The sequence below is a fragment of the Kogia breviceps genome, chromosome 15, assembly GCF_026419965.1.
Source record: "Kogia breviceps isolate mKogBre1 chromosome 15, mKogBre1 haplotype 1, whole genome shotgun sequence".
Lineage (NCBI taxonomy): Eukaryota > Metazoa > Chordata > Mammalia > Artiodactyla > Physeteridae > Kogia > Kogia breviceps.
In genome coordinates, this window is record NC_081324.1 from 86838701 (window position 1) to 86865113 (window position 26413).

The 26413-nt window shown below is 50.3% G+C and overlaps 1 protein-coding gene and 1 long non-coding RNA gene across 2 annotated transcripts; both read right to left on the reverse strand.

Annotated features, from left to right (window-relative positions):
- Positions 1–1735: 1735 nt before the first annotated feature.
- SLC15A4 (solute carrier family 15 member 4) lies at positions 1736–26379 on the reverse strand. Its single transcript, XM_059040025.2, has 8 exons — positions 25780–26379; positions 18795–19090; positions 16249–16417; positions 15736–15813; positions 15091–15259; positions 8392–8547; positions 7133–7291; positions 1736–2779 (listed from the first exon to the last, which is right to left on the reverse strand). The coding sequence occupies exons 1-8, from the start codon at positions 26302–26304 to the stop codon at positions 2631–2633; spliced, it is 1701 nt and encodes a 566-aa protein (XP_058896008.1). The 5' UTR covers positions 26305–26379; the 3' UTR covers positions 1736–2630.
- LOC136792721 (uncharacterized) lies at positions 2821–5528 on the reverse strand. The gene is made up of 2 exons (XR_010836973.1): positions 4084–5528; positions 2821–3984 (listed from the first exon to the last, which is right to left on the reverse strand). It is a non-coding gene; the product is annotated as an uncharacterized lncRNA (long non-coding RNA).
- Positions 26380–26413: the final 34 nt, after the last annotated feature.

The following is a 26413-nucleotide window of genomic DNA, read 5'->3' on the forward strand; positions in this document are numbered from 1 at the left end:
TTCGATTACAGTACTCTGCTCTTCTTTAATGTGCTTTGATTGTCAAGCGATGGGACTGTTTTGCACCAAGTGGAACAGTTTGAAAATACTGAAGACCATCCATTTTTTATTACCCAGAATTTAGAAGTGATCGGGGTTCTGAAAAGCGGACCAGTGTAATTTTAAAAGGACTTGTTTTGAAGCTTTTCAGTGTAACACACGCAGTGTTGTGCTTTCCCCACCTAGCGAGAAGGGCCACCTCAGCATCTGGCTATGAAGGGGGCAAGGGGCTCCAGCGGCCCCTCGGAGGTGGGACCCCCGCCAGTGAAGCGGGACGTACGGACAGCAGACGGACCGGAATGTCCCCAACAGCAGCCTGTGAGGTCTCTGTCTGAAACTGGGAGGCTCGTAAGCTCAGTCTTGCAGGAGCTCAGCCTTAAGCCAAACCTTCTCTTTAAACCCACCCACGATACCGTGCAGAAACAAGGCGCGCAGTTCCGTCCACCTTCAGGGAAGAGAAAGCAGGGATGAGTGTTTTCCAGTGGATGACATGGACACGTGCCTTCTGAGGCCAATAAATGCCAGCAAAAGACACACATCGAAGTCTCCAGGGCCTGTACTTTTAAAATAAAATCCCTACAACAGCATCTGGTTTTGTGTATTTGTTTCTTCAGCTGCTGTTCAGAGCCACGTGGTGACCACAATTGTACACTCTCTAAATTCCGATGGGAAGTTCGAGGCTGTCAGTTCTGTGCCTGACTGGCTTTCTGGACAGGTTCCCCTTGATAAGCAGAGCGTGTACCGACCTGGCTCTCTACCTGGGCTGATTCCCAGCCCCCTCCCCGGGGTGTGGGACAGTGGCCCACATAGGGCCCCATCTGCCGCCTTCACGTGCCCCGGCCACACGGAGCCCAGGGAAGGGCTGGCTCCTCACACCTCCCTTTTCCCTTTCGTGCCTAATTCCCCACAGAGAAAACGTGTTTTCTGGCGGTACAGCTTAATGGTCTTCAGTATATGCAACAGAACCCGAAGACAGGAACTGTACCTCTGGCGGATAATGTATTTCCTAGAGCAGTGCTTTCCAACCCTTCTCTTTTTTTAACCCAAACTCACACCCTCAGCCCCTCTGAGAACTGCTGTCACACTGAGTCATCGGTCCTCAGTCTGCCTGAACCCCACCAGTCACGGCCTCCTTGTGTTTTTCTATACTTTGTATTAAAAACAACAACAGGGCTTCCCCGGTGGCGCAGCTGTCGAGAGTCCGCCTGCCGATGCAGGGGACGCGGGTTCGTGCCCCGGTCCGGGAGGATCCCACGTGCCGCGGAGCGGCTGGGCCCGTGAGCCGTGGCCGCCGAGCCTGCGCATCCGGAGCCTGTGCTCCGCAGCGGGAGAGGCCACGGCGGTGAGAGGCCCGCGTACCGCAAAGACAACAACAGCAACAACAAGATAACCCCAAACGAGTAGGGTGTTTGCATTTGTTTTTCTGTTTTTGCCAAACAAAGTTATATTTTAATACAGAGCAGGGTCAAGAATCACTATCCTAGAGAAATCAAAGAGCTGCGTCAGGAACAGGTATTTTATTGTGACTTTTCGTCAGTTCCTGACTCAGGACCCTGTACCCCGTGACAGTTGAGGAACCCTCATGACGTCCACACGTACACGCAAATACACGACGACTGTAGACAGACCACGCAGAGAAGGAGCCGGTGGGTCTCCTATGCGAGGTGCTTTTTATAATACAATTATACCAAAAATGCAGCAACAAAAAGACAACAGTTTATTAGACAACATGAGAACCCCCGCGTCACGGAGATCACCACGGCCAGAGTCGGTGGCTGTGGACAGCTCCGGCCACAACGAGCACACCCCAACGGTCTCCAGTCACACCAGTGCTGCTCAGAAGAGGGGTTTCCTTCCACCCACCGTGGTGGGTCTTTAGTCTCGATGGTCCCCGAGTCAAACTGTACACAAGGACTGACCAGGCAGGGTTCAAAACAGGCGTTAGGCTGCTCTGCAGGCTGAGACGGAACACACAGTCTTAAATAGTTCTTAATGAACATCACGCTCTTAAGGGAAGAGCAACAAAAGAGCAGTGGCGATGGTTTAAGAACCCAGCATCACGCGAAGCGGCAGACAGAACACGTTCACCACCGGCCTGTGCCGAGGACCCACACGGGCAAGATCTGGGCCTCGTGAGAGAAAACCATCAACAGGACTTTTCTTTAAAACCTTGGCAGCACTCGACCACACTTTTATTTCTTAACAAGTCCTCCCCTTCCTCAAGATCAACAGATGTTTATTCATCAGCAGAGAAGAAAGTGAGAGCGCGTTTTGTGGGAAGGAGAGGATGAGATTTGTTGACAGTAGCGGGACGCCAACCAGCACGGGTGTCGCCTCCCGAGACTCGGTACCCGCGGCAGCAGGTGTGTGTCAGAGGGGAAACCAGCTGCAGGGTGACCAGAGGCCTTTAGCAGGGCTCAACCACAGGAAGGCACTTACCGAGGCCGCCGGGTGCAAAAGAAGGAATCAACCCCAGCACTACGCAAGTTCTAGGGAAGTCAGCCGTTTGCTTTCCGAGCCCCCAGAGCACCTTCCCACGGATCTGTCCGTCCATCTGTCCGTCCCACAGATCTGACGGGGGTGCAGGAGCATCAGGTCCTCCTGCTGGCGGGGGCGCCGTTTGCTCTCGACCGCTGCAGGTCATATTTCACGGAAACAATAAGGAAGAGCAGAAGGGTAGCTCCTTGAATAGCGGCCAGAAGAAAAAAATAATTGTTCAAATAGCAGCCGTTGATGTTGCCTAGAGAAAAGGAAAGAAAGAAGCACGGAAGCTGCACTTAGAGAGAGAGTTTAAAAGATTTTATTTATTAACTTGGTTCCTATGAAGGTCAGGGTGACTTTTAACTGTGGTCATTAAAAAAGAAAAAAAAATAAAGAGAGAAAAGAATCCTACCCCTAATTCAAAATACACAAGTGCTTTGTTTCCAAAGCCACTGTGAAGTCATCTGTGTCTCAACACGGGCTCCGGGCTGGGGCCTCCTGCTCCCCACATGAGGAGGAGCCCCCCACTGTCTCCACGTCAGACCCTGCAGCGGACGGCCCTCCTCGCCTGGGTCTACAGTCTGCACACCTGCCGAGACCGCGCATCGGGCCAGGACGCAGCCTGGACGTCACGTCAGGTGTGAGTGCTGGACTCCCGTGTCGTCTCCTGACATCAAACCAAGTACCATCACAGGCCGGGACGGACAGCGGAACACACGCTCCACGCGCTAGGGGAAGGCACAAGCTTGCTTTTCACGATTTTCCTTAAAAACTTCAGGCTGCAGGTTGACGCAAAGGCGCCCACTTTAACCCTAAGAGCGGGCACACCGAACGGTCGGCTCTGCCCCGAGCAGCACGCGAGGCGTCCTAGGCGCGAGGCTCCGTTCAGCGCCCCGCGAACGCCCAGGCGGCGGAGGTTAAGGGCACGGGCCGCGGAGCTCCACCAAGGAGGCTCAAAGCCCAGCGTCTCGGTCTCTGGGCCCAGGTTCCCTGCCTGTGGAAACAGCACCCGGGCCACGCGGCCGCCTCCTCCTCACGGGGCCCCGTTGGGAGCCCCAGTCCACACGGAGGTCCGGGGCCAGCAGGGCTGGAAACCTGCCGTCTGTCCCCTGAGAAGCGGCCACGCGGCGTGGAGACGCAGGACCGTGTGGAGGGGACACCAGAGCCGCACACAGCACGCCACCCCGGCTCCCGACAAAGACGGCGTCGCCACGGCCCTGGGACGGTCTACGGCCGACGCCGCTGCTCACCCACTGGGAAGGGCCGGACGCGCTGTCGAACGGAGGAGCGGCGGGGCGTGGCGCCAGCAGCGTCTCTGGAGGACGCTGGCGTCTTAGGAAGAAAGCTGCTGTGCTCTCTGACCGGCTTCAAAAGCGTCTCCCGTTGGCTGATTTAAAATGCCAGACTTCCTTTCCTCTGAAGGTCTCTGTCAAGCTGGGTTATTCTGGAACTTCCTTTTTCTATCTGAACATATACTCATTAAAATCAGATGTTTAACACTGCTTTTATGTAACAGAACTAATGAACAGATATAATACGCATGTTTGTATAATAAGCACTCACATGTTTTTAAAGGGTTCTCACTCCTTCAGGCTGTAGAAGACAATGATTTCATATGTTTACTGCTTTGGGAAGGGATCCAGTAATACCTAGAGTTTCTACCAGACTGTGTTATTTATTCAACAGTGGTCAGAGAGTTGAAAACAGAGGTCTGGTCCTCACTGCGGGCGGGCGCCACCCTGCACACAGAGATCCCACGCCCTGGACCCTGGTCTGCAGACGCCAGCGCTGCAGCGCTGGTTGGTGCCACCTCAGCAAGGCTGCTGTCACAGAACACCAATCACGCCGTCCGAAGTGCCAGCTCTGAAACATCAACCTCCCTAAACAAGAGAGTCATTCACAACTTCCGAAGCTCAAAGCTGGCTGGCCGAGCAAGCCGTACACTGTGCTTTCCCTGCCAGGGCCGGCCGCGGTCTGGCGTCAGGAAGGGTCCAGAACCGAGCCCACCACCTAAAAGCGAACACCCTGTACTTTCTCGGGCCTCTTCACAGACGGGAGGTAACTGCATGTAAAGACGGTAAACTCCGGGGGCTTCACACTTGGTAAGACGGACTCCTGGGCCCCAGTTAACAAGCTTCATGTGCCCCCCAGACATATGCACAGGAACATTCCCAGCTGCTTTATCTGTGGCAGCCTCCAGCTGGAGACACCGCACACACACACCCACGCGCAGCAGAACGGATAAATGAACTCTGACCTATTCGTACGACGGATACTCCGCAGAAATAACAAAGAACCAATCACTGGGGCGCCTCTGAGAACTCAGTGCTGAGTGAAAGGCCACGGCAGAGGACGAGAGAGGCCACAGGACTCAGCAGGGCCGACGTCAGAACAGAGTTCCTCTTGCCGGGGGCTTAACTCAGAAAGGACAGAAGGAACCCTTTCCACGCCCTGCATTTTGATCTGGATGAAATGCACACCAAGCTGCACTTAAGACCGGTGCACAATACGGATGTGATCCCCGATCTAAATACTAATGATAATGAGGACAAGCAGGCCTAGGGGAGGACAGGGAGAGAAGAAAACAACGAGGTGAGAATCTGGGGACCTGACAGGAAGTTACCCACAAGCCAGTCGGGAAGGCTGGGCCAGCCCCACTGCCGCCGGAGCCCTAACACAGGCAGGACCTGCCGAAGGGCGGAGCCGGGGGGCCCAGGGCGCAGAGAAGCCGTGAAATCTGGGGTCACACCTGCTGCTCCTTCTGCAGAAACAAGGATTTGGGGGCGGCGGGGGGAGGAGGCGTCACCTGTCCCGTTCTCTCTCCAAACCACCGCCCAGGACAGCCACCTGCCCCTAACCGAGTGGGAGCCGACCTGCCACGTCCTCTCACCTCACTGGACGTGGGGCTCCGGGCAGAAAGGACTGGAGGGAAAACAAGGAGAGACCACCCTGCGCTCCTGTACAGGGCAGCCGATCCAGGACACAAGACAAGGCGCCTCTCTTTCGTGAAAATAACACAACAAACAGAATCCAGGTCCAACATCTGTCCACGTGTGCCACGTGCATCAATACTGGACATAAACCTCACAATGGAAAGTTTTAAAATTACCTGTCAGAAGTAAAGGATGAGTGACAGGTAAACTACCAGTTATTACATTAGTAATGGCTGGCAGGGAGGGATGGATTAAATCACTGTAAAGTAATGAGAATGACAAAAACCAATCGATCCTTTAAGATACACGTGAAAGTAGAAAAACAGAATCTACACCTTAAGAACTACCGAGGTGTGGTCCCGGTAACGAGTCTTTCTTTGAAGGAGGTCTGTCGCACGTACAAAACAGATTACGTGACACCGTGCGCGCAGGAGAACTCCCAGAACCCTGTGTGACTGGACGTTACACTCCGAGGGGCAGGAGAAATGAGCACAGCCCCGCCTCAGCCCAGCAGGAGGGCCCACCCCGCAGACCACTGGCTCGCACAGCCGGACCAGCTGGACACATCACCAATGGTGCCCGGGGGCAGCAGGGGCTCCGGTTTCTGGAAGCTGCGTCGGGGGTCTCTGGGCCGAAACGCCCCCCTCAAGACGGGAATTTTAACTGAATCGTGGGAGGGCTTTTGGAATTCTGCAATTTCTGGAGAACAGTCTCTAAGCTTTCACGAGATTTTCAAGGGGATTTAGAACCTAGAAGTGGCTCAGTACCCAGGGGGTACTGAGCACAGAAAAGCCACAAAATCTGGGACCACACCTGCTGCTGCTCCTTCTACAAGGTACGGCAAACGCCACATGCCTATACAAGGAGAAGCAATATGGTGGTGGTTTTTTACTGGTGCAACATACAAAGAAGAAACACACCTCCACCTCCCGGGTCTGTTTAAAGGCTATCATAAACATGGAAACGGCGAAGCTTTCATCTCTCCGGACTGACTTTGCTCAAGTTGCCACCTACTGGTATTAGCTGTAAAATCCCATCGTGATGGATAATGAGTAATAAATGTTTTTAACAAGGCAACTTATCACCTCCCTCCCTCTCTCTCTCTCTCTCTCTCTCTCTCTCTCTCTCTCTCTCTCTCTCTCTTACAGCAGGAAATTAAAAGGTACCATCAGGAAAAGAAAAAAAATACGAAAGTAAGATACTGGGTTGGCCAAGAAGTTTCTCAGGTTAGTGAATACGTTGTTCAATAAAGTTCTTCATGAAAATGAAAAACGTGTCTTTACTTAAAACCGAACAAACTTTCTGGCCAACCTGATAAATGAAGGGAAATTTGTGATACAGGTTTTATTTGCCTCATAATAAAATAAAACTAGTGCTGGACCTGAAGGTGGGCGCGTCAGTCTACGGATCACAGATGCCCCGAGAAAACAGCAGCCACAGAGCCGCTGCTGGAGGCCGACCTGGGGCGGGAGAGGCCCACCCGTCCCCAGGAGACCCTCAGGGACGTGGGTAAACGAGGGGAGGCGGGCGGTCTGACGGGGCGCAGGGAGCAGGCCGGGGGCTCCCGGGGCAGCCCAGCGACGCTGACCGCGTCTGGTCCCGGGCGCGCCACGCGGCCCGAGGACTGGGGCGCTGGTCACTGCCAACGGCGGGGCGGGGGGCCGTGAGGGGGGCCTTACCGAAGTCCGTGTGGCTGCTCATCCACCCGACGGCCTTGAGGGACACCAGTGCCAACAGTCCTGAGCCCACGAAGGACCCGACGCCAGAGAAGAAGAAGAACAACCCCATGATGGCGCTCTGCATGGACTTGGGGGCGGCCGAGTACGCGAACTCCAGGCCTGGGGAAGGAAGGGGGGCCGTTTGGGGAGAGGAGCAGGGCGCCGGCGCCCGCGCTTCTGCCCTCCGACAGCCGGGCTCCGGGGCGCGGCTCTGAGACAGCACCTGGGCCGGCTGCTCACCTCCCGCTGCCACGGCCCCTAGCTACTCCGCGCGGGGGCCAGTCACCTGCCGCCTTCATTCACACCTGAAGGCGGCATCCGACCCGTCAGCTCTTGCAGTCTCTCGTTCCTCGTATGGAAAGAAAGAGTTTGAAGAAGCAAAATCTGCCTACGATCTTAACTAACGGGAGTTTGCAAACCAAGTACCTACACTCAGGTGGGGAAATCTACTCAGGAATTCTCTCTGAGAGCCAAAGTACTTTAGAACAGTTTCAGCAGGTACATCTATAAACCGAATCACTGCGGTAATAAGCAGACATGGAGATTTGCACTGTGCTCTAAAGGAAGGGCCACCCCGTGCGACCTACTGCCTCCACAAGTTCATCAGCCAGCCCGTGTGAGCTCTGTAGGAGGCAGGAGAGGTGAGAACTGCCGCCCTCCCAGCCCCACCGCTCTGGGCACCACTCATTTTCTCCTTCCCTCGCTCCCAGCAGCTGGGAACAGGCCTGCACAGAATTTACTTGTCCACATGCCACCACGTGACCTCACCAACAGGGAAGAGAGGCCTGTGAGAACAGGTTTTAAAAAATAGGTTTGCCTCCTTAGAAATATGAATGAAGACACTGAGAGCCAGGCAGCGAGGGACCCCCTGAGGCCCAGCCGTGGCGGCAGGACCGCAAGGCTTGCTTATTAGCAACTGCCGGGCAGCCCTTACAGGGGGTCTTCCTTCTTCTCTCCTCTCTCCTGTGGACACTCTATGGTAGATGAACTTCACGTTGATGTTCCGGGGATCCTTTTACACCAAGAAAGGAGAGCCTCAGCCATAGCATTGCTCTTTCCTCACCAATTCACATTCTGCACCATAACTGCCCCCCAGCACCCACCACCAAGCACTGTGCTGTTTCTGTCTCGATGCGGCCTAACAAAGCAGGAAACGGCACGGGCTTGACCGCGCTGCGACAGGACTGGACGCGGACGCCCCGACACGAAGGAAAGCTCACCTGAGATGCTCGCAAATATCTCACTGACGCCGATCAGCACGTACTGGGGGACCTGCCACCAGATTGGCAAATCCGCAGCATAGTAAACGACGTTTCCAATGGTCTGGTTAATGGTCTTCTCCTTCACCAGGTCTAGCCGTTTGCTTTCCAAAATTCCTACAATTCATAAGTAGGTTATGAGCATTTATTCATTAACATTTGCAATTAAACTAAAAAACTAGATGCTTGGCACAAGATGTCTGTTGATGATTCTGAGAAATACGTGAAAGGATAATGCCCAATGACATAGCTTCCCCCAGAAGCCCCCGGCCTCAGGAATCTCCCTACTTTCAGCTTCTGAGGTAGGTTACTAAAAAACACAGGTCATATAATCCATACCTCACGGGGGCGCTCTACAGTGCCTTATAAAACCAGTGTTCAACATGGCTAACACAATCCTCAAATCTCCGGATTGCTCACCTGAACACCTTTTATTTCTTTTAAAAGGAGGAGCAGGGAAAAGCTAGACAGTCCTGCAATAAAAAGATTAATCATGCGGGCTTCCCTGGTGGCGCAGTGGTTGAGGGTCCGCCTGCCGATGCAGGGGACGCGGGTTCGTGCCCCGGTCCGGGAGGATCCCACGTGCCGCGGAGCAGCTGGGCCCGTGAACCGTGGCCGCTGAGCCTGCGCGTCCGGAGCCTGTGCTCCGCAACAGGAGAGGCCACAAAGATTAATCGTGCTATTTACTTTTCAGAAGGTAATAAATTTGGAGATGTTTTTCCCTTCAAGGGAACAGATTTAAGCTGATTCACTGATCGTCATCACTATTACAACTACCACCACTACTACTAACGCCAGTTTCCTTGTGCAGACGGGCTTATCCTTATCAGCAAAGTACAGTGGACCCCCTCATCTCTGCAAAATGGATAAACATTAACAAATGGATAAACAAAAGCATCAATATTATGAAATGAAAAAACTTCTCTAAAATTACTCTTGGACCAAAAAGAAAATAAAAACCATGGTTTCAATATTCGTAGGAAGAAAAAACACACGACAACAAATCAAAGCACAAGAGACCTTGGTAAAGCAACAGTGAGAGGCCAATTCACGCCATTACGTGGTTTTTACTGTTAAGCAAGAAAGAACAAATAGACGTGAAGAATTTAACTCAAGAAATGAGAAAAGAAAACCCACAAAACAAAGGTAATAAAAATTAATATCTTAAATTCTTCACTTAGAAAACATAAAAACAATCAAATGATAAATTCAAGACAGACATCTAAGGAAAAATTATAAAATACAGTCTTGGCAAGCCTAACAAAAAAAGAGCACATACAAAAGGGAAACTAGAAACAAGGAAGGAAACAACAGATCTATTTAAAACACTATTTTTATCTCCACTCTAAAAATTTTTCTAAAAATCAGTAAATGATTTACTAGGGACATTAAAATAAAAAGCTTAAGTGATTCAAGAAAAAACAAGATCTGTACAAAACTGAGAAAAAGGTAGAAAAGTTATATCTCCTTTCAGAGAGGATGTACTCATATGATTTTCTAGGCAGACTTGGAACTTCCTGGGAGCAGACAGATAATTCTCATCCTGTTAAAATACTCCCTGCCTTCAGAAATAGGGAGTTTGGACTTCCCTGGTGGCACAGTGGTTAAGAAACCACCTGCCAATGCAGGGGACACAGGTTCGAGCCCCGGTCCGGGACGATCCCATATGCCACGGAACAACTAAGCCCGTGCACCACAACTACTGAGCCTGCGCTGTGGAGCCCATGAGCCACAACTACTGAGCCCACGTGCCACAACTACTGAGCCTGTGCTCTAGAGCCCGCGAGCCACAACTACTGAAGCTCACGCACCTAAAGCCCATGAGCCGCACCTAGAGCCCATGCGCCACAACTACTGAGCCCACGCGCCACAACTACTGAAGCCCACGCACCTAGAGCCCACGAGCCGCACCTAGAGCCCATGCGCCACAACTACTGAGCCCACGCGCCACAACTACTGAAGCCCGTGCTCTGCAACGAGAAGCCACCGCAATGAGAAGCCTGCGCACTGCAATGAAGAGTATCTCCTGCTCGTTGCAACTACAGAAAGCCTACGTGCAGCAACAAAGACCCAGCACAGCCAAAAATAAATAAATAAATTGGTTTTTTTGAAAAAGAAAAGAAACAGGGAGTTTACCAGCACCTTTTATGAAGCTGTATAACCCTGACACTAAACCAGACTGATGTTGGTTAGAAAGAGACGCACAGTTGCTCAATTAAAGCAGATTATTGAGAAGATTGGAATTAGCAGATTCCAATCAGACCTTTTAACAAACAGGGTGTATTTTAGACATTCAGGAACAGTTAAATACCAGATGTTAAAATCAATAAAAAACATGAGTAGCCAAAGGCAGGGAGGTGGGGTGGAGTAAGGAGGGCATGCGATCCTCCTGAAAAAAACCAAACTAAGATGCTTGAGAGAAACTCAACATTCATTTCTGCCAAAAAACACAAACTTGAAGTGAAGCTTAGATATTTAACATTGTCAGGAATGCGTGTGCAAACTAAGAGGTGAGAGCAAACTTTCCCCAGTGAGGGCTGAAGGCGCTCTCGTCAAAGTCAGGGGTAAGGGGGGCATCCGTCACCACCAGCAGCCGTACGAAAAGCCGGACTCTCCGGTGGTCCAGGGGTTAGAACTCAGCGCTTTCGCTGCCCAGGCCCGGGTTCAACCCCTGGCCGGGGAACTAAGGTCCCACAAGCCGTGCAGTGTGGCCTGAATAAACAAATAAATAAATGCCTTCTTTTTATAAAGAAGGCAGGAAAAGAAACTTTTAATTTCAAGACAAGCGACCATCTGAAAATAATTCACTGAATCTCAGAATTGTAAAAAATCTCCTAGGTGAGAAACCAAAATACATAACATAAAATGTACAGGACCTAGATGAAGAAGCGTGTAAGACTTCACAAGATGTCATAAACAAAATTAAAGGGAAAATGAAAAAAATGGGAAAACAACATTCGTAAAATGAGATAAAATTCCGAGTAGTGACAACCCACACTGTATTACAAGAAAAACCCACTGGAAAACTGCTCACAACACACGCACCGTACACAGAACAGAATGTCTGACACATTTTGGGGAAAAGTCTTAAGATCACTCATAGTACACATTAAAGACATACAACGCTGTAACCCTTCAGGTAAGAGGATATTAACAGAACACAATAATCAGTGGGACAAGGGCACGGTGAGATCAGACTCGCTTTCACGTGAGATGAGCACACACATGCGGATGCGTCGGGGGTACACACAGCACTGCTTCATGCAGGACAGGCTGGAAGCAACCCTCATGTTTAATAAGAGGACTGGTTTTAAAAACCGATAGTACGGCCCGAAATGGAGTATTATGTCATTGTCAAAAACCATAATTTAAATTTGTAATCGACTTGGAAAAATGGTATGTATTATATATAGTATACAGAAATAGCTTATAAACTGTGACTGGTTTGTTCCATTTCTGTTGTTTAAAAAAGAACAATTTAGCTGTAAGAAAATATTCTAGGAAGACATAAACACTGGCGTAGGTGTCATCACTGGATGGTGGGATTCGGGTGAATTTAGGTCTCCTCGCACCTCTATCTATGTATTTTTAACGACCCTGGATTGACTCTGTGATAACAGTTTTTAAAAGTGCTGTAGACCAGTGGTTCTGAACGTCTTCCTAACGAAAGCTGTGACCCAGAAAAAGGCACTCAGATAGATGAGTCTGCCTCCATTCCAGGATGCTCTCCATGCCCTGAAGCCCGGGCACGACTCCTGCCTAAAACCCGCTGTGGAAATAGGGCACCCACAGCACAGCCGAGCGGCAGAGCAGGCCGTGGGGCACACGTATGGGTGCCGTCAGCCTGGGAAGGTGGAAGTAACTCTGTCGTGTACACACACTCCACAAGGGTGCAGTGATTACACTTCCAGGGATTCGAGAAGTAAAGCAATTTCACTGCAGTGATTAAAACCAGAATCCTAGACACCCAACGACAAAGGACTGCACGTGACTGTTTCACACGGAAGGATACTTTAGGTTTTTTTTTTTAAAGCAGGTGACAAAGTATAAACGCACACACACATCACATCATATACAATTTTTCCTATGCACTTGCACAATGGTGGTAGAGGATTTCCTTGGGTGGTGGAATTATGAGTGCTTAAATCTGTGTGTATGTGAGACAGAGAGAGAGAGAAGGAAAAGGAGGAGGAGGAGGGAAATGAATGAGGGGAGATGGCTCATCTGTATTTGGGGGATTTTTCTACCCAATAGTGACAAGCATAGCTTTTATGACATTTTTATGGTTTCCTTACACTTAGTTTTCCTTAATCAGGCTCAAATCTGCTTACACATCAGTATCTCATTTTCGCAAAAACACAGAAGGTGTGTGTGTATGTATGCAGAGACACACAAACGGGATTAGACAGATACACACCATCCCAGGAAGGAGCATTTCTGGGGAAATTGCAGTTGATTTTTATTTTCTCCGTTATGTTTCGAAGGTTTCCTTCTCTCCAGTGAGCATCTACGATGTCAGTAAATTAAGAACGCACACAGTTTTTAAGGGGCAAAGGAAATCTGAGAAATTAACACACTTCTGTTTTTCTCAAGCAGACTAGAAGAAACCCCTTGGACATGCCTGATTCTCATCTAAGAAAATTTAAAGAAAGAATTATTACCAGCAGGGATGGTACTAAATGGAAGATCCTGATTTATCATGGTTGAATGTAGTAAGTTAAAAGGCAAAGTAGTCTCTTTTCTATTAAAACTCTGGTTTGCTGTAACGATTTCAGGTCTGTATTCAAAGGTCATTAATGTCCCAATTAAATAATATTCACTGGAGCTGGAAATGAAACGGCATGAAACATCAGTTACTGCTTACATTGAATTTAATACATGGTGCTTAAGTCCAGCTGCCAGGTATTTAAAGTCTTTCAACCAGTGACCATGAAGCTCCTTCCCAGCATCTGGCCACTCAGCAAAGAGAGCCTCGTGAGGACACCAGCCTCGGCGGTGTTTTCCGCGCGTCAGCGATCGATCAATTGAGACGCTGAAGTTCAGAGCAGTCGCGGTCACACAGTGCAGAGCACCTGCCTCTCCGCAGGCGCCCGTGGCGGCGTGACGGCAGCCCGACCTGCTGAGCAGGAAACTGCCGGCCCGGTCCGCACTTTTAAGACAGCCCTGCCTGCCCCGCCGGACAACAGTCACCCGTCTGCTGTCGTTTCCACGTGAACAGGCGAAGAAACCACCGGGAAGCCCCCGGGGTTCTCAGGGCAGCCCGGAGAAGCTACTCAGCCATAAATGAAACTGGAAGACAAGACGGTATTAGAGGAACCGAAGCCGGAGTCTCCTAGAACACTCCTGGGGAACCAGCAACCTCCCCTTTCCCACAGGGAGAGCACAAGGACTCCTTTCCAAGGGGTGTGACTGGCTGGTCGGGGCACGGAGAGGGGGGCTCCCTGGCCCACGGCAGGCACTCAGGGCACCACCCCAGCACGGCGGCTCTGCCCATCCCCGACTCTGCGGCTCGGAACCTGCAGTCAGAGCCCCGCTGTAATGCAGCCCTCGTTGGCTCTGGCTCACCTCCCCGTGTGCACGGGGCCGGAAGAGAAGCGACTCACACGGAAAAGCACAAAGCAGCAACTTCACGCAGATACGCCCTCCCTTTAATTTCCTATTGGATTAAGAAAGAACATAACTGTCTCTTAAGATGTCCCAGTGTCTGGAAGACAGAATTCTTGAGCCTAGGGACTCATTTCTTTAAAGCTATCGAGTACTGTATCGCTAGACAGTACTATATCGAGTGTACTACGTGTTCACCCCGGCGAGAGCGGACGGAGGCTCTACTGCGAAGCACTGTCGGAGAACACAGCAAATTCCGCCTCAGCAGTGCTGAACGTTACATTCCTCGTAACAGAGGGGATGTACAGGTGACTCAGGAATATCAGCTGTCCTCGTCTTGTTATATAACTAAGCTATTTCACGGTTCAATCATTTTCAAATATTAATGAAGGAAGAGCTCCAAAGCAAGGTGAGAAAGTCAGCAACACCTCAGTTTTATCAGCACACGATATTTCAGCGTATACTTCAGAATCTAAGAACTATGCAAACAGAATGGAGCCCCCAAAAGGTGTTGGAATACTGAGGCATTAGTTCTTAATCTCTTTCTTTTCTTCTGGGGGATGGAGGCTGGTTACAAACCTGTATTTGATTTAAAAACAAAACAAAACAAAAAAATCTTTCTCTCCAGGAAGATGCACGTAAAATTTTACATAAAAGTGCGCAGGGTTCAGGGTATATGAAGCTGATTAATGGACCTGACATTAAGAATCACAGCTCTGAGGATTATTTAACACCTTTGTGAAATTTCATCTACCCAGCAATTAACAGTTGTCTAAAATCTAAATCACTAGGAGACAACAAGCCTCCTTTGACTCAACCCGAAAGTCACTTTCCAGAGCATTTCACTGGTTACAGTTCTAAAAAAAAAAAAGACAAGACGAATCCTTAGGTAAAAATGCTTAAGCTTCATCGACGAAAAGCTAGAAAATGAACAGGCCTCAGGTTTAGAATAACCCGCGTACGTCCTCTTTTGAAGCACACACACTTCCTGAGCGCCCCGCGGCGCGTGGCCGCATTCCGCATCACCCGCAACCGGAACCGGAAACGGCTTCTCACCTGCTGCGAAGGCCGAGCACATCACAAAGAACATGCCCACCGCGATCCTTTTCAAGGACGACGGGAGCAGCCCTTTCCTTCTCAAGACGGGGTCCACCAGTTTGTCCTTCACGGGAATTAACAGGAGGATGAGCACAGCATCGAACATGGTCAGCCAGGCCGCCGGAAACTGGAGGCGGGGGACACGGGAGACACCTGCTTATTTTTCTGCACTGTCAGCAGTCACTCGCCTGACAACTAACATCTAAATGGGAAAAGCTTATTTCAAGAACGGTTCATTTGCACGAAGTGTGACCTCCTAGGAAAACAGTCTGTCTCAAGACACTGGTACTGAGAAAAGGCTTCCATTTCTAAAGGGATTTCCACGTGTTTTTCTGTGCTTTCTCGGGGGAAAGAAGAATCAGGTGAAATACTAACGTCAGGAGTCAACTTAATCTAGCAAAGGACATAACCAATGGGAAACAGTCTCAGAAATAAGTAAACATTCCATTTCAACATTCCATTCAAATTCCATTTCAGCATTCAAGGAATGCTGTTAGTTCAAGCTAACTGCTGTCATTACAAAGTATCTACGCCTGGTAGAAGGAATCCACTTGTCAGGTAAAACCCCAAAGACAATTCTCAGATCACTTCAACTGTTCTCACCGTGTGAGGATTGGTTGTAATACTGGAAATTTCTGGAATCTTCAAATGAAGACTTTGTAAAACATACGTCGTCTGCATCTGGGTGTAAAAAGCAGCTGTCGTTACACGAGCACGGCTGTCACTCACTCGCAGCGGGCGCCCTCCCCCAGACCACACTGTGCTGAGACTTGCAACGCTCAGGTTTGGAAACACGGGTCGATTACTTGGTCACCATAAAAGTCGTCTGGAGATGAACTTGGAAAAAGAAGTAACCATCATCCCAATGAGAAACCATATTAAAAGGTGGGGGGTCTGGAGAAACAGAAGCATCCCCGTTCTTAGCTTCATTTTAAGGTTTTCAAAACATTTCCATCGGCAAAAATGAGTCCGTAACTAAAAACAAGATTCCAAGATCCCGCAGACTCGCGACAAAGCAAGCCAGGAACCCTGGGCACTTCGGTGACGGCCAAAGCGAGGGCCGGGGTAGCGTCCACGGGGAGAGAGGGGGAGTTAGACCTGAATGCCACCACTCACTTGAAAATACACTGTCCAGTAAGGTATCAGAGCCAAGAAAACGGGGACAATCTTGACAAGAGCTTTCACATCTTCTACTTTATCTTCCGGGAATGGCCCTCCGTGAGACATCTTACATGAATCAAACAGACTGTGTTTAGAAGATTGCTGAAAGACTCCAATGCCTTCACTTTGGGAAATAAAATGAAGGAATTAGTTTTCTTCCACCCCCAGAAACCGATTATTTGGTAACAAACTAAGTTCAGAGGTAGGAAACCAGCTTGCTGTGCCGAATTGGCTTAAACTCCATGCCGTTACCTGCTAATCGAGCCCACCCGACACAGCTACCTAGATCATTCCTGGCGCTGGGACACCTGGGCACGGCTGGCGGAAGGGCCCCTCCCAGCCAGACTGAGACTGTGGCCACCGCCCTCTCCGGGAGGCTGGGAGATAGGGCAGGATCGGCGCTCACTGGCCGAAAGGTGGCTGCCCTCGCCCCCAGCCCCACCGCGCGGAGGAAGGCCCGCAGTCCCACCCGAAGCTGAGGACAGCTACACCGCTGGGGGAGCGTGTGAAAAAATTACGGCGCTGGGTGTCTGGATTTTACACTAGGCCACCCATCAAACGCCGGGCCTTGACGACCACACCGACCCTGTTACAGACCCCAGCTGCTTTGCTATACACCAGTGTGGCCGGGAGGGAGGCTCTCAGGGAAGCCACCGGCTCTTCGGCGAAGGAAGAGCCAGGAGGGGAAGGGGCGATGCTCCCGGTGGCGATGATAACTTGACGATGTGACCTTCCACAAAAGCATCCTCATCAGTAAGTTACCGTTAACTGGGCTCTTATTAGCTTACTGAGGCCTCACACTGGTCCTGTGACAGGGGTCCTTTCCCACTGCACGAGAAGGAAAAGAAGGCTTTACGAGGTCATTAACCTGCCCAAGGTCATACAGCCCTAACCTGTGCCTAAGGAGAGCACAGCTGGAGAGTTCTCTAGACCATCAACTTTTCTGCAAGCTGGTCCTTTTCTAATTGTGCCAAGGAAGACTTCAAAAGCCAAACTAAAGGGAAAACAGATTCCTAAGTCCAAATTGCCTTCACCATATGCCACGTGAGCATTAAAACCCAAGTGTCCACAAAGCAATGGTGTCCTCTCGCAGAACTGTCTACCAGGTACCACCCACACAGACACACTGAAAATTAAACGGTATATTTTGCTAATGGCATTCAATCTGTAGCCTAAACATCTAGGATCTGAAACCCTGCTTCTGCCTAACTAAAATGAGGCCCCGGGAAAGCACTACTGCTCGCTGCTGAGGCAATGAGGCTTCAACGGTTAACAATTCTCCAGTGTGGCCCCACCAGCCGCAGCTCTGAATTATGAGTCTGGATGCCACGCTGACCCACTAGAAGCCCAGCGCGCTGGGATGGTCAGGTGTGCCGGAATTCCGCACGGGGGACAGCTGAAGCAATTAGAGACATCTGGCCTGGAGCGAAGGGCCAGGGCCACAGAGCTGCTTTGGTACAGCTTCAAATCTACCACGTGGGAGGAACGTCAGACAGCTGTTATGGCTCCGAGGACATAAATCAGACACACGCAGACAAGCCATGAGGAGGCAGACAGACGCGGGGTCGGCCTGCAGAAGGTTCCTGCAGAACGTCAGCCTATGGCTCAGGGACTGAGAGCCCATCTCAACACCTGCCTTGATCAAAATATTCCGAGAGGCTCAACTCCAAAGGGTCCCCGGGACTTTTCTGGGGGGACGGACATACTCTGTATCCTGAGTGCACTCTGGTTACATGCCCAGAACTGCAGAGGTAAAAGGGACATATTTCACTACACGTTGTTACATCAAAAAGTAACAACAAAAAAATTCTGAAGTCTCTTTTTGAGCTAAGTTCTGGACTTTTCGTCATTAATCTGCATCTAGGGTGACTGACTTCTGCCACAGTTTGCCCAGGACTCCCCGGGACCCGGGACTTTGGGCTTTAAAACCTCAGGTCGTGGGCATACAGCGCTAAACCGGAAGTGCCCCCTGCCAGAGGGGCGATGGAGCTACCCTACCCACATCTCGGTTCTGCTCTCCGGCCCTTCTCAAAGAGCGGCCGCAGCGAGCCCTGGGGGCGGGCACGCCGACCCACGCAGCAGCCGCCTGCTTACGGAGCACAGACAGGCGGCGGCTAAGTGGGCGACTGCTTGGTTTCTCCTTCAAAGGGCTGCGTCGAGGGGGACACTGTCCCTTCGATGCCCTCGGCAAGGTTCTGTCTTTATCATCGTTACACGACTACGCAGTCAGGAGCCGCCATCTTACATCAGCAGGGAGCGGAAGGTCAACGTGCAGGTTAGAAATGAAAAGCACGAGCCCAGGAGGGAGGCCGCTGGTCTGCCTTTAAGATGGAGGCAGAAGTACCTCACACCTGCCTCCTGGAGCTGGTGTCAGACATTTCAACCTCAGCCCTGTGTCCCCCTCCACGGTGAGCACAGGACAGACATAAGCCAGCACTTTATTTACGACGGTTGGTAAGTCACGTGGAAAACCGAGCCTGTGATGGGAATAAAGCGCTCACCCACTAGGACCGCGTGCCCTGATTCGCTTCTGGGGGCAGCACGAGTACACCAGGATCCCGAACACGTCCGTGAAGGCGCTGCCGTCGGGCGGCTTGGTGATGAAGAAGGTCTGGCCGCAGAGGAAGGCCACGAAGGCCACTCCGATGCAGACGGCGGGGACGGTGTAGCCGGTGACAAAGCTCACGTTCTGCTGGATGTAGGCAATGCCCCCCAGAGAAACGATGGCTCCCAAATTGATGCTCCAATAAAACCAATTAAAAAATCTTCTCGTGGCTTCTGGACCACGATCTTTCACCTAAAATAACGGGGAGGAAAGAGACTTAAAAACACGTGATCATCCTCAAGGATGAAAAACGTATACGATGTTTTCATATATTATTATATCTTTATATCAATTACTGTTGTCATCACAGCCTTTAAGAAAGGCAGCACATTGGAATTCCCTGGCGGTCCAGTGGTTAGGACTCTGCACTTTTGCTGCCCGGACCCAGGTTCGATCCCTGGTCGGGGAACTAAGATCCCACAGGACGCAGCCAAAAAACCCAGAAATATAGCCAATCAATCAAAATGGTGTTTACAGATACAACTGAGGGTCCCCTGACAAAAAAAATGTATCTTATGCTTTTAATTACTACAGATTCTGGGTAGTGTTTCTCTTAACTATACTTAAATCCAACAAATCCTAGAGAGTTTCTCCAAGTATCTCCCATGGACCATCTGCTTTGGAAACGCCTGGCATGCTCCTTGAAAGTACAGATTCACAGGACCCACGTTCCAGGACTACTCACTCACCATCTCTGGGGTTGGGGCCCAGAATCTGCATTTTAAACAACTTTGCAGAGGACTTCTACTCACAGCCATATAGCTCCACGCCTTGAGAAATCTGGAACAAGGGGAACATTACAGACAAACTAAAACCGCATGCTATTTTTAGACCAGGAAGCCTCTCAATGGAATCAGGAGAAGTTCTGATAAGGACAGAGATCCCTGGAAGGCGCGGAAATCACTGATTTCCTGAACGCAGACACACACAAGCACCAGGTAACACAAGCAAGTTGTAGGTGTGCGCTCTCCACAAGACCTGCCCAGCCGGAGCCCGTCCTGGTGGGGCGGGCAACCCGTGGCGTCCCTCCCTGAGGATGGCTTCTCACACCTGCGTGGACATCATGAGAATGTGCTCTGCGCCAGCCAGAGTCATTCCTAGCCAGTTTCACCTCATAAAATGTTTAACCAAACTTTATAGCTAAAGGCCGACACTGGATCAGTGTACAAAGACTGTCAGGTGTTGCTGTCTTGGGAACTTCTCTTGTCTCGTCCTTAAGTTACAGGTGATGAAAAGGCCGGACAGATCCTGGTCCAGTAACACAGCTGAATTCCGATCCACAGAGCAATCTCCCTCTCTACGTAAGAGAGGAGGTTTGCAATGGGGCCCTAGACAAACAGTTGTGATGCACAGGAACTGTCTTGTTAGCAGCCACATTATGCAACACGTGACACTTTAACCTCTACTTTTTAAGATCAAAGTACAGATGTCAATATATAGCTAAAATCATTTGTCCCTCCAAAAAAATTAATCCCAAATGATTAAACATGGATATTGTGATAACAAATAATATGCTTGAAGTAATTATCTGGTAACCGCCGTCTCAAACTGAAAATCTGAGTTTTAAATAAACCGCAGGAGGAGGAGGAGCTTAAACTTGACTCCCACCCACGTCAGAAGTGAACAGAGGTCCTGGACCAAATGCTGGCATGGTTACTGAATGAATGATCTGTACAGAGGACGTCTTACGTTTCTAAGACAGCTCTCCGTGAGAACACAATGCGTTTATTTTTTTATCCTTTTTGGCTGTGCCATGCCGCTTACAGGATCTTACTACCCCGACGAGGGATCAAAGCCGGGCCCCCGGGCAGTGGAAGCACGGAGTCCTAACCACTGAATCACCAGGGAAGTCACCACAGTGCATTTAAACGTCACTAAAATGGACTCCAATATTCATGCTATCCTGGAAACAGACCAGAGGGAAGAAAAAACTGCAAGCAGACACGGTTACAGAGAAAATGTAACCTAAGATATAAAAAAAAGTAATCAGGGTGGGGGGCAAGCTTAAAAGGGGTCCAGTAAACATAATATCTAAAGTTAACGCAGGGGCTTCCCTGGTGGCGCAGCGGTTGAGAATCCACCTGCCAATGCAGGGCACACGGGTTCGATCCCTGGTCCGGGAAGATCCTACATGCCGCGGAGCAACTAAGCCTGTGTGCCACAACTGCTGAGCCTGTGCTCTAGAGCCCATGAGCCACAACTACTGAGCCCGTGCTCTAGAGCCTGTGAGCCACAGCTACTGAGTCCACATGCCACAACTACTAAGCCCATGCTCTAGAGCCTGCGAACCACAACTACTGAGCCCACATGCCACAACTACTAAGCCCATGCTCTAGAGCCTGCGAGCCACAACTACTGAGCCCGCGTGTCACAACTACTGAAGCCCGTGAGCCTGGAGCCCGTGCTCCACAGCGGGAGAGGCCACCGCAGTGAGAGGATCGCACACCGCAACGAAGAGTAGCCCCCGCTCACCGCAGCTAGAGAAAGCCCATGCGTGGCAACAAAGACCCAAAACAGCCATAAATAAATTAATTAATTAATTTAAAAAAAAAAAGCAGACAATATACGTATTAACTGAACTATATATCTCAGCCCTTCCCGGCACGGCACACATCCTGGCAAACCTGGCAGTTGACTTATTTGAACTTCCAAGTGTAATTCACTAAAATTACTTCAGGAACCTAAGCCTATCACTAGACCCTATATAACCACACAGCAATAATTTTCTTATAGGAGCCGGCCGGCTCCTATAAACCACAGGTCACATGCCTCCGTGCCATGGACTGAAACCCGCACTTCACGTGGGTCACATTACGTCATCATCTGTACACTTGCCTCCCGCCCAAGGGTAGACAGGACCGTCCGTCATATGACCGGTCAAAAGACAGCGCTGCGGTCAACTCAGAGAAGCGCAGCTGAGGGAACAGGGTCCCGGGGAGTGAGCCAGACAGTTGTGGCCGATTTGGAAAAATTCCTTTAAACACGTAACAGCGCAACTTTTTTTTCCCCTCTAGAAAAAATGTATCTTTGCTCTCTTTGTCTGTAAAAAAGAGTTCTTTCAGTTCACTCTTTCAACCACAGGAGCCATCCATTTAGAATGACTGTGACCTTTGAGGAAGGTTAATCACTCGGGGGAAAAGACGGGCCGACATGATGTGCATCAGCGTCACCCCTGGACTCCGGTGTACATCTTCCTTCAAAAGTCAGCTAAGGCCTCCTTCTTGGGGCTGCACGGCATGACCCCATTCATCTCTCACTCAGAGGGTTTCCTAGAGGCCCTGTATCGCAGACAAAGGCATCAGTGATAGAGAAGCATAGAAGTACCTTCAAAGTATTACTCAGCCATAAAAAAGAATGAAGTAGTGCCATTTGCAGCAACATGGATGGACCTAGAGATGATCATACTAAGCGAAGTAAATCAGACAGAGAAAAACAAATACCATGATATCACTTATATGTGGAATCTAAAATAGGACACAAATGAACCTATTTCCAAAACAGACTCACAGACATAGAAAACAATCTTATGGTTACCAAAGGGGAGAGCCGGGGGAGGGGTGAATTGGGAACTTGGGATCAACAGGTAACACACGACTATATGTAAAATAACCAACAAGGTCCTGCTGTGTGGTGCAGGGAACTACATTCAATACCTTGTATAACCTATAGAGGAAGATAATCTGAAAAAGAATGTATATACGTGTATAACTGAGTCACTTTGCTGTATACATGAAACTAACACAACACTGTAAATCAACTATACGTCAATTAAAGAAAAGAAATCCTGGGAGTTCCCTGGTTGCCTAGTGGTTAGGATTCGGTGCTTTCACGGTCATGGCCCGGGTTCAGTCCCTGGTCTGGGAACTGAGATCCCGCAAGCCGTGGCACCTCTGGGGGACGCCTCTCAAATCCCCTTCAAAGACCAGCCAGCACCGGGCACAGAGCAAGCACCTTGGCTGAAGGGTACTAACATTTTCCTTTTACATGTTTTTTTCTCTGAGACACGATTCTCATAATAAACAATTCACCCTGTTGAAATGCACCGCTCAGCGGTTTTCAGTCTATTCACAGATGTGCAACCATCACCTCTATCCAATTCCGCACTTCCTGTCACACCAACAAGAAGCCTCCTTTTACAGTAGCTTCCCTCTCTCCTCTCCTGACTCCTGGCACCCACTAACCTCCTCGTCTTTATGGATCTGTCTATTCTGGACATTTCATCGAAGTGGAATCCTATAACATGCCGTGTTTTGTGCCTGGCATCTTTCAGTGGCATGATGTTTTCAAGGTTCATCCACGATGAAGAAAGTACTTCATCCCTTTTTACTGCTGAAGGATATGTCACTGTATGGAGAGACCACACGTGCTTTATCCACCCATCAGTTGATGGACATTCCCTCAACTTTTTAGTAAAAAATTTTTAAACATACAATAAAGTTAAAAGAATAGTAAAGCATACACTTCTATAGCCTTCATTTACAGCTTGAGTTCTTTTTCTGTATACATATGAAACACTCTTTCGGCTGAACCATTTAAAAATAAGTAACGCCATCATTCTTTCACCCCAAGGATTTCATCGTGGATCTCCTAAAAATAAGGCCATTCTTCTACATACCACAAACCATTATCACACCTAAGAAAATTAACACCAATGCAACTTTATCTACTGTGTGGTCTACAATCAAGTTATCACAATCGTCCCAATAAATGGCTTTTAGGGAAGCTGGGCTCCAACCATGAAGCACATGTGTTTGGCTGTCAAACCTCTCTGATATCCTGAAATATAGAGGGGTTCTCCTTTTTCCACGGCAGTGTCACGTTAGAGGAAATGAGGTCAGTTCTCTTGCAGAAGAGCACGTTTCTTTTTAAGGTCCACATCTAATTACACATCAAAAGAGTGCAAATTTTGTCGTGCCCTCTAGAGAACCTCTACAGAAGCACTCATTCTTTTCAGGAATATTAATCCCTCGTCTATTATCCACTGGAGAGCAGGAATTTTTAAGTCAGACTTTCCGGGTTTAAACCCAGCTCCTCCCCTCACTTGCTGTGGACCCGGGTAGGTCAAACCCCCCAAGCCTCTGTTTACTGTAAAACAGGGACAGTCAGGGATATAAATTGTTGCCAGGTGTTAGATAAGATCGCATAGGAAGAGCGCTCGGTACAGTAAGGGACATAACCTAAACACTCAGGGCGCACTTTAGTTCTGTGGCCTGGTCTTTAAAGATGGGTAACTCCCAGCCCTGTGCTTTCGCCGTTGGCCCGTGAGCTGCCGGCACCCCCAAGGCCAAAGCCACCGTCACAGAATGCCCATCTCAGTTAAAGGACACATTAAGAAATCAGACCTGCACCTAAACCCTGGCTTGACCACTCACTACCTATAGGACAACAAAAGAAATAAATCTTTTTGCATCTCCATTTCCTCATTTAAAACATGGGTATAAGATTCACATGAGGTTCAAATGAGTTCAAGTATGGAAAGTACATTCCATGATGCAGAGAAGGAAGTGAAGAATTCAGGACATTAGGCAACTATTATTTCCAACATCATTATAAGGTGTCACCTTTCACACGGGTGATTAAAGTTCAGATTCAGAAGCCAGGCTCTTGCACCCTGGCTCAGTCACGTACTAGCTCTGTATCATTGGACAAATGATTCAACCTCTCAAGCCCCTGTTTCCTCATCTGTAAAATGGGAACGGTAACAGCAGAGGAGTCCTATGAACTGACAAAGTACTCGGCACAGGGCCTAGTGCACAGTAAGCCCTCCGTAAATGTTCGCAATCACATGGCCACTTAGCACAAAAACCCAGGGGTTATCTTCCCTGTTGCTTGCATAAGATCCACCAGCAATCCCGGCCCCTCCACCTCCGTAACTTATCCGGAATCGACCACTTCACTTCATGTCCACTGCCCCCGTCCTAGTCCAAATCTCTAATCTCTCACCTGGCCAGTGAAACAAACTTCTGCCTGATCTGTCTGCTGTCAGCACTCCCCATACAACCTAGTCTCTATACCCGACGTCCGCAAACTTTTTCTGCGAAGGGGCAGGGTGTAAATAGTTTAAATTTTAAGTGACGTTCAGTCTGTCACAACTACTTGATTCTGCTACCGTATTATGAAAGCAGCCACAACATATGTGACCAGAAAGGTGCAGGGCTGTGTTCCAATAAAGCTTTATTTGTGGAAGCTGAAATTTGAGTTTCCTATCATTTTAATTTGCCACAAAAGTATTCTTTTTACTTTTTTCCTATCGTTCGAAAACCTAAGTATCAGTCTTATTCTTAGCTTGTGGGCCCTCCAAAAACAGGAAGTAGACCAGATTTAGCTGGCAGGCCACAGCTGCCAGGCCCATGCCCTACAGAGACTGAATTTTTTAGAAACATAAATCAGATCACATTACCCCTTGCTCAAACCCCAAAAAAGGCTCCCTACTGTATTCAAAACAGACCTCAAACTCTTTACAAAGCTTCACACCACGAAACACCTGCCTGCCACCCCTGTTCCCACTTCTTCTTTTGTTTCAAACATACTTGTCGCATAACCTTCCATAAGTTTAAGGCGTACAGTACGTGTAAGGCTTGGTACCCTGATGTGTTCTGTACTGCAACACAACTGCCTAGGTAGCTACAGCGTCCCTCTCTTCTGGCCTCAGGGCCTTTGCACTTGCGGAGGCCCAGTCCAGAAACTCCTCTGCTCCCTCCCAGGTGTCAACTCCTAAAGGCGCCCCCCCAACTCCTAAAAGGCCCCTCCTAAAGGAAGGAGGCCCCTCGGTCTGCAGCCCCAGCGCGCCACCGCCGACCCTGCGCGGTCCCCCGTGGTATTTGGGTTTCCCGATCCGCGGACGACCCCGCCCCCTCGCCCCGCACCTGCGCGGCCCTCACCTGGTCGGCGCCGAAGGGCGTGATGTTGGCCTTGACGGCGCCCACACCCAGGCCCACGAGCGCGAGAGCTGACAGCGCGGCGGGCGCGCAGTAGCGGCCGGGCGCATCGGCACACGGCGGCGCCGAGCAGTTGCGGACGCGCGTGGGGCGGGGGGCCCCGCAGAGCGCCGTGCGCGTGGCGGGCGAGGCCAGCAGCGGGAAGGCCAGCATGCCGAGCAGGTAGAGCGCCAGGCTGAGCAGGATGGCGCGCGCCCGGCCGAGCCGCGCATCGGCGAGCCAGCCCCCGAACGGCGACACCAAGTAGGTGAGGCCCATGAAGAGCAGCAGCGCCTGGCTGGCCTGCGCGCCCTCCCAGCCGAACGCCGTGCCGTTGAGGAACAGCACCAGGTTGGCCGTGACGCCGTAGAAGGCGGCGCGCTCCAGCAGCTCCGTCAGCAGCACGGCCGCGCACGCCGCGCGCCGGCCCTCGAACGCCGCCCGCCGCGCGCCCAGCAGTGGCGTCCGCTCGTCGCCTGCGCCCGCCATGCGCCCCACCGCACGCCGGCCGGCCGCCCGCCCCGCCAGCAGCTCCGCTGCGCTGGGATCAGCCCGGCTCTGCCGCTGCCGCCGCCCTTCTCGCGAGACTGGCCTCGCC

What these genes read in the sequence shown, in the direction of transcription:
- SLC15A4 (XM_059040025.2), bottom strand. Translation starts at nt 26,304, where the DNA reads ATGGCGGGCGCAGGCGACGAGCGGACGCCACTGCTGGGCGCGCGGCGG. An exon ending in TTACAACCAATCCTCACACG is followed by an intron (nt 15,260 to 15,735) that starts GTGAGAACAGTT and finishes CCCCGCCTCCAG; the next exon opens with TTTCCGGCGGCCTGGCTGAC. An exon ending in GTGCTCGGCCTTCGCAGCAG is followed by an intron (nt 8,548 to 15,090) that starts GTGAGAAGCCGT and finishes TATGAATTGTAG; the next exon opens with GAATTTTGGAAAGCAAACGG.